The sequence below is a fragment of the Hyperolius riggenbachi genome, chromosome 2, assembly GCF_040937935.1.
Source record: "Hyperolius riggenbachi isolate aHypRig1 chromosome 2, aHypRig1.pri, whole genome shotgun sequence".
Taxonomy (NCBI): domain Eukaryota; kingdom Metazoa; phylum Chordata; class Amphibia; order Anura; family Hyperoliidae; genus Hyperolius; species Hyperolius riggenbachi.
The window spans coordinates 547,338,923-547,354,930 of NC_090647.1; the positions used below are offsets into that span (position 1 = coordinate 547,338,923).

The window sequence follows — 16,008 nt, forward strand, 5'->3', positions numbered from 1 at the left end:
TGTACACACACACTGTACACACACACACACACACTGTACACACACACACACACTGTACACACTGTACACACACACTGTACACACACACTGTACACACACACACTGTACACACACACACACTGTACACACACACACACTGTACACACACACACACACACACACTGTACACACACACACACACACACACTGTACACACACACACTGTACACACACACACACACTGTACACACACACACACACACACTGTACACACACACACACACACACACACACTGTACACACACACACACACTGTACACACACCACACTACACACACACACACACACACTTCTTAAATAACATATGTATGGTCTCATCCACGTTTTGATTTGAATGAATGTCATTTAGTAAATAAAGAGAAAACAGGCATTTTCCATCTTTAGATCTCGTATTTCAGCAGCTTCTGCTGAGGGGTGAGGTGTATTTCCCTTCTCAGCCTTGTGTCACACCGAACTGCCCTCAGCCAATCAGTGAGGAGCAGGAATGTGGGAGGAGTGATGACAAGCTTCCCTCTCCCTGGCAATGTACCAGAATAGAGCCAGGCTGACAGAGATAAGATTCATTACAGCAGTCACATTTATGATTATATTGGAATGCTTGCTATGCAGGGTCAGGATGTAGACTACAGAATGAACACAGAGCAGTGGGTAAATGGAATTTGATTTTATGGCAGACAACCCGCTTTAAAATAAAACAAAAGATACAGGACTCCAGGAAAGTTCCATTTGGGATTAGTGCTACAAATACAAATAAAGTGTAGTCACTCCAGTTTTGCCAGCTCACTGACCGCCATCTACTTGCTCTGATGTTGAAGGGATAGGATAATTCCTATTCCTTCCTTCCCTGGGTCAGCAGAGATGTGCATGTGATGGGAATTTCTTGTACCTATTCAGTAAGGAGTTCAAGGCAAGACTCTCTAACACTGCAGGGTGGCCTCCTGAGCGCGTTCCAGTGGCTGCAGCTCTTGAGCGCTTTGAGTCCGACAGGAGAAAAGCGGTATACAAATGTTCAGATTATTATTATTATTATTATTATTATTAAAAGCACAGAGCAACAAGTGATAATGGACTGAAACCCATCATGCTCTATGAATTAATTAACTATTTAAATAATAAAAATACAATGCAAAAATGTATGTGCACTGCTCATTCTTCAGTCTAAAGAACCTGTTGTGTGGGATCACTGGTCTGCAGTGCCTCACTGCTAGCCAAGGTTGAGCCATCCCCCCCCCAATCAGGACCGAGCGATCCTGCAAGTCATGTGCTTACTGCAGTGATGTAATCATTCTGGGGAGGTGGAGCCCTCCTAACTGTTCAGAAGCATTGGCTGTCAGTGGTGAGGAGCTAGTTACATGTGATCCACCGTAGCAGGAACTTCTTAAAGGAATCCAAGCAATTTTTTTCCTGCAGTTTGTGCTGGTTTCCAAAAGTTGTACAAGCTTCCATCTCTCTCCCCCCCCCCCCCCCCATTTTTACCAAAGGGAAGGTGTGAATGTAATACAGTGACTCTCTAAACTGTTTGAAGTACAGTGTACTATCTCCTCCCCCCTGCTGATGAAAGCTTTTGTTTACGCATTGTTACTGCTAATTACAGCAGTCCTTATCTGCTTGCTCTTTCTGTGGACTGCAGGTCACAGACGTCGGCCAATAAAAGCCTCCAACAAACATTTAAATTTAAAAAGAAGAGGTAGAATGGAATTTTGTTTAGTAATGAGCCACATTGTTAGCATGTATTTTTTATGTGCTTTTGAGATTCCCTGGGTGCTAAAACTGCTGCTGGGTTCACTTTAGGCTGCATGCTTGTTTCAGGTGTGTGACTCAGACACTACTGCAGCCAGAGAGCTAGCAGAACTGCCAGGCAACTGGTAATGCTTAAAAGGAAAAATAAAATATGTCTGCCACCATGTGCATCTCACTTCAGGTTGTTTCTGCTTTATTTTTACTCAATACATAAAGTTGCAGCTTTATAAAACGTATTCATAAAAATCTGTAGATTGTAGAACCAATCAGCTTTTGAAATGGAACCAAACTACAGGAAAACCAATTCTTGTGGTTCTGGGTTTCCTGGATTGTGTGACAATGGGGAGAACATTCCCTTGCAATCAATACAAACTAGTTTTGGACTTTTAATTGACTTAGAAAGAAAAAAATAACTGTCCAGATTTTATTTCCCCACCATTTCCTGTCTCTAGGAAACTCCGTAGTTTATAATTAATGCCACAGAGGTTCCAGAGAAAGGGGGTGAGGAAAGACCAGTTTGGGCAATACCAGCAGTAAAAATAACATGACATCATAAATCCCAGGTGTACCCCCTTCCCCTCCTGTCAGTGCCACGCTTACCTGCATCATTAAGCCACTTTTCCAGAAGAGGCTTTAACTTGCACATGTTTTTAAAGCTGAGGTTCAAGGCTTCGAAGCGGGATATAGTAGTTTGGCTGAAGTCATTTCCATAGAGTTTGCCCATAGCAAGCCCCACATCACCCTGAGGGGGAGAAAAGAAGAGAATAGAGTAAAATAAACGTCATCTGTGTGGTGGAAACAACCAACAAATCAAACAATTACCTAAAAATCAGTCACACCCAACAGCCTATAAATCACATCTGGCAACACCTACTTACAAATCACACCCAACAACAACCATCCACAACTTAGACCCGACAACCGTTCCACAAAGCACACCCGACAACCGCCCACAAAGCACACCCGACAACCGCCCACAAAGCACACCCGACAACCGCCCACAAAGCACACCCGACAACCGCCCACAAATCCCACCCAAGAACAAACCACAAATCCCACCCAACAACCGCCTACAAATCCCACCCAACAACCGCCTACAAATCCCACCCAACAACCGCCTACAAATCCCACCCAACAACCGCCTACAAATCCCACCCAACAACCGCCTACAAATCCCACCCAACAACCGCCTACAAATCCCACCCAACAACCGCCTACAAATCCCACCCAACAACCGCCCACAAATCCCACCCAACAACCGCCCACAAATCCCACCCAACAACCGCCTACAAATACCACCCAACAACCGCCTACAAATCCCACCCAACAACCACCTACAAATCCCACCCAACAACCGCCTACAAATCCCATCCAACAACCGCCCACAAATCCCACCCAACAACCGCCTACAAATACCACCCAACAACCGCCTACAAATTCCACCCAACAACCGCCTACAAATCCCACCCAACAACCACCTACAAATCCTACCCAACAACCACCTACAAATACCACCCAACAACCACCTACAAATCCCACCCAACAACCGCCTACAAAGCACACCCAACAACCGCCTACAAATCCCACCCAACAACCGCCTACAAAGCACACCCAACAACTCACAGCGCACACACACACACACACACACAGAGATAATGCACAGAGGTATGTGGATACAGCACAAACATACCTCAATGCTTATCTTAGCCGTGCCTAGGGTCAGGTGTGCTTTAATGCCCAAGTTTATTTCACAGCGACTAGAAATTAAACGCCATTTTTTGATCTAAGCAGGTGCTGATTTAGCATAATTTTTTTTTTAACTATAGCTCACTTCTTGAATAAATAATTGAAGAATAGAAATATGCTTTTAAAATGAAAGACGTGATGCATCAATAAATCGCACTAATTACATATAAATAATATATATTGGTTTCCTTTCACACTGCAGAAACCTTTTATTTCTAAGAGTGCCTAAATAGGTCCGGGAATCACAAGTATGTTAAAGGAAAAAAAAGTTCCCTTCCCTTCTGTAGGAACCATTGTGGCCTGCAGTGAGGTGGAGCAAAGTCCATGAAGTTCAACCTACCCTATGTAGAAAGTGTGGCAAGAGCCACTGTCTCCTGAAACACTATTCTGATACCAGAGGTACTGCAATCACAGCCAGAGTGTAACATAGCAGCAGCACTCCAGCTGTGATAAAACTACAAATCCCAGTAAGCATTTGCCTTTATTAATCATGACTGTGGCTCAGACTCCTGCAGTGCTTTGTGGGACTTGTAGTTCCTTAAAGAGACTCCGTAACAAAAATTGCATCCTGTTTTTTATCATCCTACAAGTTCCAAAAGCTATTCTAATGTGTTCTGGCTTACTGCAGCACGTTCTACTATCACCATCTCTGTAATAAATCAACTTATCTCTCTCTTGTCAGACTTGTCGGCCTGTGTCTGGAAGGCTGCCAAGTTCTTCAGTGTTGTGGTTCTGTGATGCATTTCCCCCCTCCAGGCCCCTATATGCACACTGCCTGTGTATTATTTAGATTAGGACAGCTTCTCTCTTCTCTCTCATCTTTTACAAGCTGGATAAATCGTCCTCTGAGCTGGCTGGGCTTTCACATACTGAAGAATTACATACAGGCAGAGCTGTCTGCACTCTGCAGGAAGAAACAGCCTGACACTTCAGTGGAAGATAGCTGCAGGGGGAAAGAAACACACAAATGATCTCTTGAGATTCAAAAGAAAGGGTGTATACAGCCTGCTTGTGTATGGATGTATTTTCTATGTTAGGACATACTGTACATCAACCTACTTCCTGTTTTGGTGGCCATTTTGTTTGTTTATAAACAAACTTTTTAAAACTGTTTTTAACCACTTTTAATGCGGCGAGGAGCGGCGAAATTGTGACAGAGGGTAATAGGAGATGTCCCCTAACGCACTGGTATGTTTACTTTTGTGCGATTTTAACAATACAGATTCTCTTTAACAACTGGAGAGCCTATGTTCCCTACCCTTGTACTTTGGGTCAGAGTGAGGCATTTGGGTAAAGGGGAGTTGACTCGAAACCTTGAGATTTGGCTACCCTTTCTGTATTGACAGCAAATCATTTTTTTTTTAATTTTCCAGAAACCTAGTCCAGATCTTGCCACTAGTGTTGTGCAGTGCACTACGAGTAGCTAGGAGTACGAATGGAAATTTAAACTAGTGCTGTCCGCAGCAGGGGGAGGGGGGTGGTGGTGGTCAACTTACCTATGCTGCCGCCTATAGGTGATGTGTCCGACTCGCGGGCTACGTAACTCCAACACTCCCTCCTTCACACCCGGAAGGAGGAAGTAGTGGAGTTACGTGGACCGTGGGTGGAATGCATCAGCTATAGACAGTGGCATACGTAAGTTACCTCCGCTCGGCCAGCACCATTTAATTTAAATCTTGATTACGTGTAGCGTAGCAACTCTTAGTGCACAACACTATTTGCCACGGTTTCTTCTTTCTCTCAAGCATTTACTGATCTGCCTGCAATGCCCACATTTCACACACCACACAAGTCTCACTGAGAAACATACACAATCACAAAATAATCAGTCTGGGCAAGAAGCATCCAGCATTTGTCAGAGCTTTAAGGGTTACTTAAAGCGGAGCTGTAGATCGAAAATAAACATTGTTTCACTTACCTGGGGCTTCCCCAAGCCCCCAGCAGCTGTCCTGTCCCGTGCCGGTCCTGCCCAAGCCTCCATTCTCCTGCCGCCGCTCCGTCCCTCGACTTGTAAGTCGAGGCCAGAGCAGCCCTGCCAAGCATATCCCTCCTTCGCGTTACCCTCTGCAATAGCGGGGAACGCGGAGAAAGGATACGCGTGGCCAGAGCCGCGCAGGCGCAGTGGCCTGGCGGCGAAACCGAAAGTAGCTGGTGGCGGGAGAACGGAGGCTCATCGAGAAGTGGCGCGGGACAGGACAGCTGCTGGGGGCTTGGGGAAGCCCCAGGTAAGTGAAACAATGTGTTTATTTTCACTCTACAGTTCCGCTTTAAGCACAAAAATCCATAAAGTCTTTCTACCTCAGCATCACCTGCTGTTACCAGCTGAGCCTCTAGAAGTGCTGCTGTATAGCTGAAGTTACCATTTCAGAAGCTCAGTCACGCCCCCTCCCACCCACTTGGTGACATCATTGGCTCTTTGTAAGTAAAATTGAGAGTAATCGCTCCCTTTTCAGTAACAGCTGAGAGCCATGCAAGAGAGCGTTCACAATGAAACATGCAAAGTCTCACTGTTCATATTACCAAAGGAAACATAGGCACCAGAAAGCCATATGTTACTTTAGCGCTGATAGATCCGGAAAAAGCCCCATAGGTTAGGTGTTATCCTCCAATGGATCTCTCCACTATAACCTGTGTCCGCTTCTCCCCAATGTCCCCTCTGATCTTTTAGAACAGTGATCTGCAAACCTGGCTCTCCAGCTGTTGAAGGGACTCCGAGCACCTCTCATGGGCATGCCTTTAAGACTCTGACCAGTACTGCAAAGTACTTAAAGATGCATTCTGTAGCTTGTGCTCTCCTCTTTCATTTGATGCCTGAATCGCCATTCTACGCCAAATAGTTTTCGTTCGATTTCGATTTAAACGTCACGGCTGCAATCTTGGCTCTGTTATAACTGCTGGGTCACCCCTGTTTTCTCTGTTAGAGAAGTGCATCACTTAATGAAGCAGGAAGAGGAAGTGACACGCATAGCCATTGCAAGAGGCTCCTCCAGAGGGGTCATAGCACGACTTTGTTGGAGGTTGTCTGGCTTAAAGGCATGCCCATAAGAGGTGCTCGGAGTCCCTTTAAGGAACTACAAGTCCCACAATGCATTGCGGGAATTTGACAGTCACAGTCATGATTCATAAATGCAAATGCATTGTGGGACTTGTAGTTCCTTAACAGCTGGAGAGCCAAGTTTGCAGATCACTGCTTTAGAACACTCAGGATAAATGGAAATTAAAGGGACAGAGGAGACCTCAGCGGAGTACTGACAAATCCTTTTATTGTAACAACAAATCTTCTGCAGTAATAAAACAGCAATGTTACTAACAACTAAGGCTCTTAAAGAGAATCTGTATTGTTAAAATCGCACAAAAGTAAACATACCAGTGCGTTAGGGGACATCTCCTATTCATCTCTGTCACAATTTCGCCGCTCCCCACCGCATTAAAAGTAGTCAAAAACAGTTTTAAAAAAGTTTGTTTATAAACAAAATGGCCACCAAAACAGGAAGTAGGTTGATGTACAGCATGTCCACACATAGAAAATACATCCATACACAAGCAGGCTGTATACACCCTTCCTTTTGAATCTCAAGAGATCATTTGTGTGTTTCTTTCCCCTGCAGCTCTCATCCACTGAATAGTGACAGGCTTATTGTTTCTTCCTGCAGACAGCTTTGCCCTGTCTGTAATTCCTCAGCATGTGACTCCTTTCCCAACAGAGGATTTATCCAGCTTGTAAAAGATAAGAGAGCAGAGAAAAGATGGCTAATGTAAATAACACACACACCGGAGTGTGCATAGAGGGGCCTGGAGGGGGGGGGGTGCATAGCAACACTGAAGAGTTGGCAGCCTTCCAGACACAGGGCGACAAGTCCGACAGGGGAAAGATAAGTTAATTTATTACAGAGACGGTGATAGTAGAAAGTGCTGCAGTAAGCCAGAGCACATTAGAATAGGTATAGGAACTTGTAGGATGGTAGAAAACAGGATGAAATTTGTGTTATTGGTGGCCACTCTCAACCCGACTAGTTTCGCCTCCCAGTGTTAGTTTGCTGTAAAAGATAAGCAACATCATAACCTTTAAAGAAAAACAGCTGATACAAATCCTGCAATAAATCTGCAGTCTGTCTACTTCCTACTTTCATGGAAGCAGACATAGGGTTAACATCATGTGTTTACAAATTAGCTGCTATGCCGTGGCAGAGGAGATTCCAGAGCTGAAACAGCTGAGAGATTAAATTACAACTTGTGATTAGTCACAGATGAGGGGGAATTAGACCGGCTAAACTCTCTAAATACACACAGGGTGCAATTCTCTGTTTTACTCCTGACCTGTGCAAGAGTTCAGATCCACTTTAACAGGCAAGGATTGTTATTATCCTTAAGCAAATTATAAATTAAGTAACACGCAGTGCATTGCAAAGTGGCGCATTTACACAGAAGCGCTGTATCTGCCATACGTTTGAGCTACTTTGAAAGCCTGTTTTGAAGTCCAGAAAATAGTTTTCCTTCACATTTTACATTTGTCTGATGTTGCTTCAATGGAAGTGAACAGCCCACGCTGCGCTGAATAAAACGCGAGGGAAAGCAGTACAAAAAATGGCTTTCCATTCAATTAAACTCAGGTACACGCTGCCAAAAATTCAAGTTTAAAAAAAAAAAAATCTATTAAGCTGCTACGTTAAGCAGACGTCGGAGTCGGAGAGAGGTTGTTAGGCGGAGAGTCTCGGCACTTGTGAACTCGCCTTCTGAGGCGGCTTTGTAACGCTCGCTAACCTCTCACTCCAAGAGAGATTTCCCATCCCTGTTATTCATTTATTTCCCGGCCTTTGTGTCCTATAACAAGAGAGGGCTCAAGATGCCAAAAAGAAGGACCTTAAAGTGGAGTGTAAAATAGAACAGCGTGTTTAGCAAAATATTAAAATGACTTCAGAAATATAAATAAAAAGTGTTAACACAACTTGTACACTAGACCAGAGGCGGGACAAGGTCCTCCAGCACCCAAGACTGAGACACCAAAGTGCGCCCCTCCATCCCTGCCTCCCCAGCCGTCACACACTGATTACTATTAGACTAAAGGTGCGTACACACATGCGACTAAAGTCGTGTGAAACGATCGTTCCCCGATAGTTTCAAACGACGATCGTTTAAAAAAAAGCAGCCAACGACCATTAAGTCTAATGACGGAGGAGCTAGATCGTTAAAAACGAATGATCTAGCTTGGCGGATTTTTTCCAACGACGATCGTTTGCAAAAGTAGTACATCGTTGGAAACGGTCGTTCTTACTAGACTTGACATGCGCATTTCACTATTTCTCCATGGAACTTTTCATTTTTATGTGCAAGCGCAATAGTTGCTTTTACGTGATGTAACGTTCATTCTAACGATCAGATCGTTACACACCTTTTAAAACTAACTTTACTTAGGTCGTTCTTTCATCAATTAAAAGTTCGTTCGTCGTTGACAACGAACGATCGTTGTCGCATGTGTGTACGTAGCATAAGAGGTGCCCCAGGGCCCCCAATCCCACCAACACCTTAATCTCTAGTTATCAGGCTTGCAGTCACTGCCATGTCTCCCCTTATTTCTCTCTGCTTCATACACAATAGAGGAATGATAGCTGAGTGAGTTGTGCACCCCCTCCTACACTGCACCCTGAGGCTGGAGCCTCTCTCACCTCTGCCTCGGCCCTGCACTAGACTAACTTTTCAACTTCGCGGCTGTCCTCTGGGGAGGAAAGGGAGGGGTGTTGGCGTTTTGGGAGGGAGAAATTAGGACTGTGACTAATTTCTCCCTCTGTGTAGCTGGGTTCATGCTTTAAGATACTGCGCATGTGCACAGCACGGACCCAGCCTCAGAGGCAGGAGGACAGAGACGGGGCCAGGGAGCCGGGTGTGCGCAGTAACATGCGGCGGGGGCGGCGAGAAACCCAGACCTAGAGTCTGTTTTTAAACGGGCTTGAGTCTGCTAGTACTGTATAATCTTGTTACCAGCGACGTCTAGCTACAGACGTATAAAGATGTCCATACACTGATCAACAGATAGATCCCCCTCTGACCATTATCTGAACAGTGACAGATCTATCTGCTCGATACCCTCCACACACTACACACAGATTTACAATAGATTTCACAATGAAATCTATTGATAATCTGTTTGCGCCTGCGAGGGCTCCCAGTCCCGGCGTACATGCTAAAACGCAGCGCACTAATTTGGGTGCGGGTGTAAACGGAAAAACAAAACCGGTTAAGGGATTATATTAGAATATCTGTAAATTTACTGATAATTCCACAACGTCATTCATTCATACGTTATTCAGTGGCGTAGCCAAAGAGCTATGGGCCCTAGTGCGAGTTTTACATGGGGACCCCTCAAGCACTCTCCATAACAATTAATATTGAGCACCAAAAGCTGCCAAGAACCGTCAGGGGAAAAGAACAGGTTTATTAATGATTGCCTCTACTAAAAGCACATATAGAGGTGAGAATTACTAACATAACACTAATGAAGAGCTAACTCAGTGGCTGAAGGAGGGTCCCTCTGGTCCAGTGGCCCCGGTGCAGTCACAAGCTCTGCTACGCCACTGACTGTTCCCTCCGGCTTCTGATTTCAAGGCGTTATGTAAAACGGGACAGCCACTTGGTGGTGCTGTGATACAGACTTCACTCCCCGCGCTGAAATCCTCCTGAGCTTCCTGCGTGAAGTTTAAGGCCTTTAAAGCCCATTTATGAGCGCGTGAATGGGTGATTAGGGGCGATGAATCGCTGCAGACATTTAGCACACCTTTGTGCGGCTGTGACGTAGTTAAATCGCTCGGCGCACTTAGGAAGCGTAATTGGGATTTTTTTTTAAAGGTTACGTATTTTGGAAGCAGCTTTTAGGTGCGTTAACCTTTAAGCTTGAAAATGGTACATATTGTGGACGGGGAGTATGCCGGGGCGATCGGCGCTCTAGGACTGTAAGTGCGGTGCACCTGCTGAGAAAAACACAGGCGCTTTTCAACTACAGGGCAACACAGAAACCGCTGTTTCATTAAGTGCGGTGTAAGCACGCGGGGGGCTGAAGGCAGCAGGCTGTTAAAGCCACTCTTCAAAAGCTGGGGGGGAGGGGGGGGGAATCATGCCCCTTTTCAGCTTCTTACAAACCCCATGACATAAAAAGTATATATAAAAAAAATTACGATACATATCCTTTTTTTCAGCAACCACTGGGATTTTTCTTAAAAAGAGAACCCGAGCTGGGTTTAAACAATGTGATCTGCATAGTGAGGCTGGATCTGCCTATACAGCCCAGCCTCTGTTGGTATTCCAAACCCCCCTAAGGTCCCCCTGCACTCTGCAATCCCTGATAAATCACAGTCATGCTGTCGACACAGAGCCTGTCACAGCGGCTGTATTTTTCTCTATAGTGTCAGTCTGCTGCTCTCCCCACCTCTTGCAAAACTCCGGTCCACGCCTGCCTCCCTTCCCTCCTCGCTGATTAGAGGGAAGGGAGGGGGGCAGGGACCGGAGCTATGCAGGAGGCGGGGGAGCAGCCGAGACTGACACAACAGATGTAAACACAGCCACACAGCGCAGCTGTGATCTATATCTGATTTCAGAGCGCAAGGGGACATTAGGGGGGTTTGGAATACCAACAGAGGCTGTATAGGCAGATCCAGCCTCTGTATTCAGATCACATTCTTCAAACCCAGCTCGGGTTCTCTTTAAAGCCCCTCAAACCGCCCCTTAGAATGCCCTACAAAATACATGTCAAACTCCGGCCCGCAGAGCCATCAGATTTGCCGATCCACCCCAAGTGGTTAAGCCATCGTGCATTATGATTGGCCCACTCTAGACCACAAGGAAAGCCATATTGGAGGTGAAGGAGAAAAGAGGCGCCAAGAGGATAAAAGGAAGCTAAATGAGCTTAAAAACCAAATTCTTGGTAAATAGAGGAGGTAGTGGTGGACTTACCTCCTCCAAGTAGATACACGACGACTGTAGTAAAGACAATCAATATATTTTATTTATGAACTCCAAATATGCAACGTGTTTCGCAGGTTTGATCCCGCTTCATCAGGCAATAACAACGGAGCAATAGCATATGTGGTCAGTAGAAGAGACAGGCACCTCTGTCTTGGAGGTGAAGCCCTAGATCATCAGGACACTGTATAGGGGAGGGAGAGAGGACCACTAGATACCAGGGAACTGTATAAGGGAGCAGGGCCGGCACTACCATAGAGGCAGAGGAGGCAGCTGCCCCCGGGCCCCAGAGCTTGTAGGGGCCCCCAGTGGCTACAAGAGGAAAAAAAAATTTTCAAATCGGCCTTATAGTTTTTGAGAAAATCGATTTTAAAGTTTCAAAGGAAAAAAAATACACATTTAAAAACCTTCCGACTTTAATGGTTAATAGAAAATCCACCTTAAATGCTAGAAACCCTAAATTTGCAGGATATGTTCAGGAGATCATTAGGAATAAGAGGAAAAAACTATTTTTCAAAAAGACCTTATAGTTTTTGAGAAAATCGATTTTAAAGTTTCGAAGGAAGAAAGTATACTTTTAAATGCGGTAAATGTAACTTTTAGTAGCAAACCTAACGGTAGTGTAATTTTACATGCATCAAACGAAAACGCAATAAATTTCCTGACGGGGTTTCCAGGGGGGGGTCCATACGCAGCCGCAGCGCTTTGGCCAGGGATCGCTATACAGCCGCAATATGGCTGTATGAAGATCCCTGGCATTTTTTCCTATTTTCCCCAAAAAATTTTTATGTTTAGAGTGTGGGAATTTTTTAAAAAAAAAATTATGTGGGGTCCCCCCTCCTGAAACTTTTTAACCCCTTTGTCCCCCATGCAGGCTGGGATAGCCAGAATGTGGAGCTCCGACCGATTGGGACTTCACACCCTGACTATACCAGCTGCAAAAAAGGTCCCCTAATGCCGATTTTTGTTCCGTGGTATATGTTGGGGGGGCCCCCCAGGTTTATTTTGCCCTTGGGCCCCATTGTTGCTTAAACCGGCCCTGTAAGGGAGGAAGTGGGCCACCAGACACCAGGGACCTGTATAGGGGAGGGGCAACTAGACACCAGGGGTAGGGGGAGCCATTAGACATCAGGGAACTTTATAGGGGAGGGAGAGGTGTCAGACAGCAGAGAACTGTATAGGGGTTGGAGAGGGGCTATTAGACATCAGGGAACTTTATAAGGGAGAGAGGTGGCCACCAGACACTGAGGTAGGCCCACGACTTAGTCCCAGCATTCAATTTACAGCCGACCTTGTATTTTTGTAATTTGACACCCCGCCCAACAAGATGGTTTCTTCCTGTGTCCTGTGACACTCCTCTCCCGCTTCCCCAATATAAAGGAACAGTATAAGGGTGACTAGTAGTTTAGCGCCACCTACTACTACAACAGCCTGCAATGCAACCCACCTCCCCTGTTACCAAGCCACTCCTTCCCTTTGTCAGATATGGGGGAAGGAAGAGAAGTATCTCTAATAGACATGTCCCACCGCCGTAAAGAAGAATGGGAAGCCAGATCATGCTTTTTGTGAAAAGGGGAGGGGTGTTCAAGAAAGCGGGGCAAAGGAAAAAAAATGTTTTGTTAAGCAAACATTTCTGGAACAAGAATGTGCTGCAGAGTGGGCATTTTTGGAGCGAGAGCAGATTTGCTCCGCCTTCTTTTTCACAGCTGCTTCCTGTGCCCTTCTCCCTGCAGATAAGGGATGGGAAAATGCTCAACTCTATTGAAAGGATATCCTATGACAGTCACCTGACACATGCAGGAGGATATGGGCTGAAAACACCAAGGGCTCTTGTAACGTGTACACACACACATACACACACACACACACACACACACACACACACAGTGGCGTAGCTAGAAACCTCTGGGCTTCCGATGCGGAATCGGGATGTGGGCCCCCCCCCCGGCTACAACAGCCCCCCCTCGCAACACCCGAAGCACACACATATCCAAATCCCCATAGCTGTGTATGGCATGGCTATATCAATTCCGCTTTCCAGCAGCATGGCTGCCACGTTTAATTTGCAAACATACGCAGCACCCAGAGGAAATAGGGCAATTAGTAGCAAGATGCCAGTCTGAAGGAAAATAATCGTTATGTGCGCAGCATTCACCAGAAAATAATCGCAATGTGGGAGCTTTCACCAGAAAATAATCGTTATGTGGGGGCAGTCACCAGAAAATAATAGTCATGTGGGGAGCAGTCACCAGAAAATCATTAGGTGGGGAGCAGTCACCAGAAAAGAAACGCTATGTGGGGAGCGGTCACCAGAAAAAAAACGCTATGTGGGGAGCGGTCACCAGAAAAAAACGCTATGTGGGGAGCGGTCACCAGAAAAAAACGCTATGTGGGGAGCGGTCACCAGAAAAAAAACGCTATGTGGGGAGCAGTCACCAGAAAATAAACGCTATGTAGGGACAGTCACCAGAAAATAAATGCTATGTGGGGAGCAGTCACCAGAAAAAAACGCTATGTGGGGAGCGGTCACCAGAAAAAAAACGCTATGTGGGGAGCAGTCACCAGAAAATAAACGCTATGTAGGGACAGTCACCAGAAAATAAATGCTATGTGGGGAGCAGTCACCAGAAAATAAATGCTATGTGGGGAGCAGTCACCAGAAAATAAACGCTATGTGGGGAGCAGTCACCAGAAAATAAACGCTATGTGGGGACAGTCACCAGAAAATAAACGCTATGTGGGGACAGTCACCAGAAAATAAACGCTATGTGGGGACAGTCACCAGAAAATAAACGCTATGTGGGGAGCAGTCACAAGAAAAAATAAACGCTATGTAGGGACAGTCACCAGAAAATAAACGCTATGTGGGGACAGTCACCAGAAAATAAATGCTATGTGGGGAGCAGTCACCAGAAAATAAACGCTATGTGGGGACAGTCACCAGAAAATAAACGCTATGTGGGGAGCAGTCACCAGAAAAAATAAACGCTATGTAGGGACAGTCACCAGAAAATAAACGCTATGTGGGGACAGTCACCAGAAAATAAACGCTATATAGGGACAGTCACCAGAAAATAATCGTTATGTGGGGACAGTCACCAGAAAATAAACGCTATGTGGGGACAGTCACCAGAAAATAATCGTTATGTGGGGACAGTCACCAGAAAATAAACGCTATGTGGGGAGCACTGCAGTCACCAGAAAAAAAAAACGCGATGTGGGGAGCAGTCACCAGAAAAAAAACGCTATGTGGGGAGCAGTCACCAGAAAAAAAAACGCTATGTGGGGAGCAGTCACCAGAAAATGCTATGTGGGGAGCGGTCACCAGAAAATAAACGCTATGTGGGGAGCAGTCACCAGAAAATGCTATGTGGGGAGCGGTCACCAGAAAATAAACGCTATGTGGGGAGCAGTCACCAGAAAAAAAAACCTGTACAAGTAAAAAAAAAAAATGTACTCACCTGGCCAGCCTCCCCCGTGCAGCTCCTCAGCGACGATCCTCTCCTGCAGCCAGTTTCTCCCGCGCTGACAGGCAGAGTGCAGGGCTACGGCAAGATGGCGCCCGAAGCCCTGTACTGGAGACACAAATAGTCTCTAGTGCAGGGCTTCGGCAGCCATCTTGCCGTAGCCCTGCTCTGCCTCCGGGAGCCAGTCCCCGCAGTGAGCTGCGGGGATTTCAACACCTGGGGGGTCCAGTCCCCCGGGCCCCTCCCCTTTAGGAGGCGGGCCCGGTCGCCACGGTGACCCCTGCGACCACGGGCCCTACGCCCATACACACACACACACACACACGTAACTCCGCCTCCAGCACTTACCTGAGTGAATCCAAGCTTGATGCGTCTTTGTTTAAATGTCTTTGCAAACTGTTCGAGCTCCTCCAGATCGCTGGGCTCTTCCAGGTTTGGAGTGTCGATTCGCTTTGGTGTCGTCTGGCTCTGTGGAAGATGTTGTACAGGGGTCGCAGCTATTGTGCGGGTGGGGGTTGCTGGCTGTTAAGACAGAATGGAAAAAAATTGCTGAACGATCCTGGAGTCTATCCCTGATCAATATGAGCAGTAAGGAGTTAGGAGACAAGTTTTATGGTATTTTATGCCAAACTACAATTTTGCTTCAAAAGCAGAAGTCCGTCCGACAGTTCAGGGAGTGATTGTTGTACAAACACGTTCCTTAGCTTTAGCTGAGCTGTGTGCGGATCTGTGGAGAGGGACAATGGATGTAGAATTATATAATGCGCTCGTTCGTGGTTTAGCAATCCATCATGGCGGATAGGGGGTCATCAGGGAACCTTAGTGGAGATGTGAGGAGGATTTCTCCCTATACCCCCGCCTTCTTCAATTGGTAGGTTTGCTTCAATAGGCTTAACCATAGCTTTTATTATATATTCACAGCAAAACAATTGTTCTCAAGTCTTTTTTTAAAAGAAATTACATATAGCCTGACTGATATGTGCCATCGACAAACAAAGATTGATGGAGCAACTGTATTCAAATTAGTGTATACCTTACTAGAGCACGTTTAGGTTGATGCTGGTTT

The 16,008-nt window shown here is 45.9% G+C and overlaps 1 protein-coding gene across 12 annotated transcripts in view; it reads right to left on the bottom strand.

Moving 5' to 3' along the window:
- POU2F1 (POU class 2 homeobox 1) overlaps positions 1-16,008 on the bottom strand; it is a 244,598-nt gene that overhangs the window by 26,240 nt on the left and 202,350 nt on the right. For all 12 annotated transcript variants that reach the window (XM_068270829.1, XM_068270827.1, XM_068270826.1 and 9 more), the window contains 2 exons: positions 15,291-15,464; positions 2,380-2,521 (listed from right to left, as the gene is read on the bottom strand). In XM_068270829.1, coding sequence (XP_068126930.1) covers positions 2,380-2,521; positions 15,291-15,464 — 316 coding nt within the window. The remainder of the gene's footprint in view (positions 1-2,379; positions 2,522-15,290; positions 15,465-16,008) is intronic.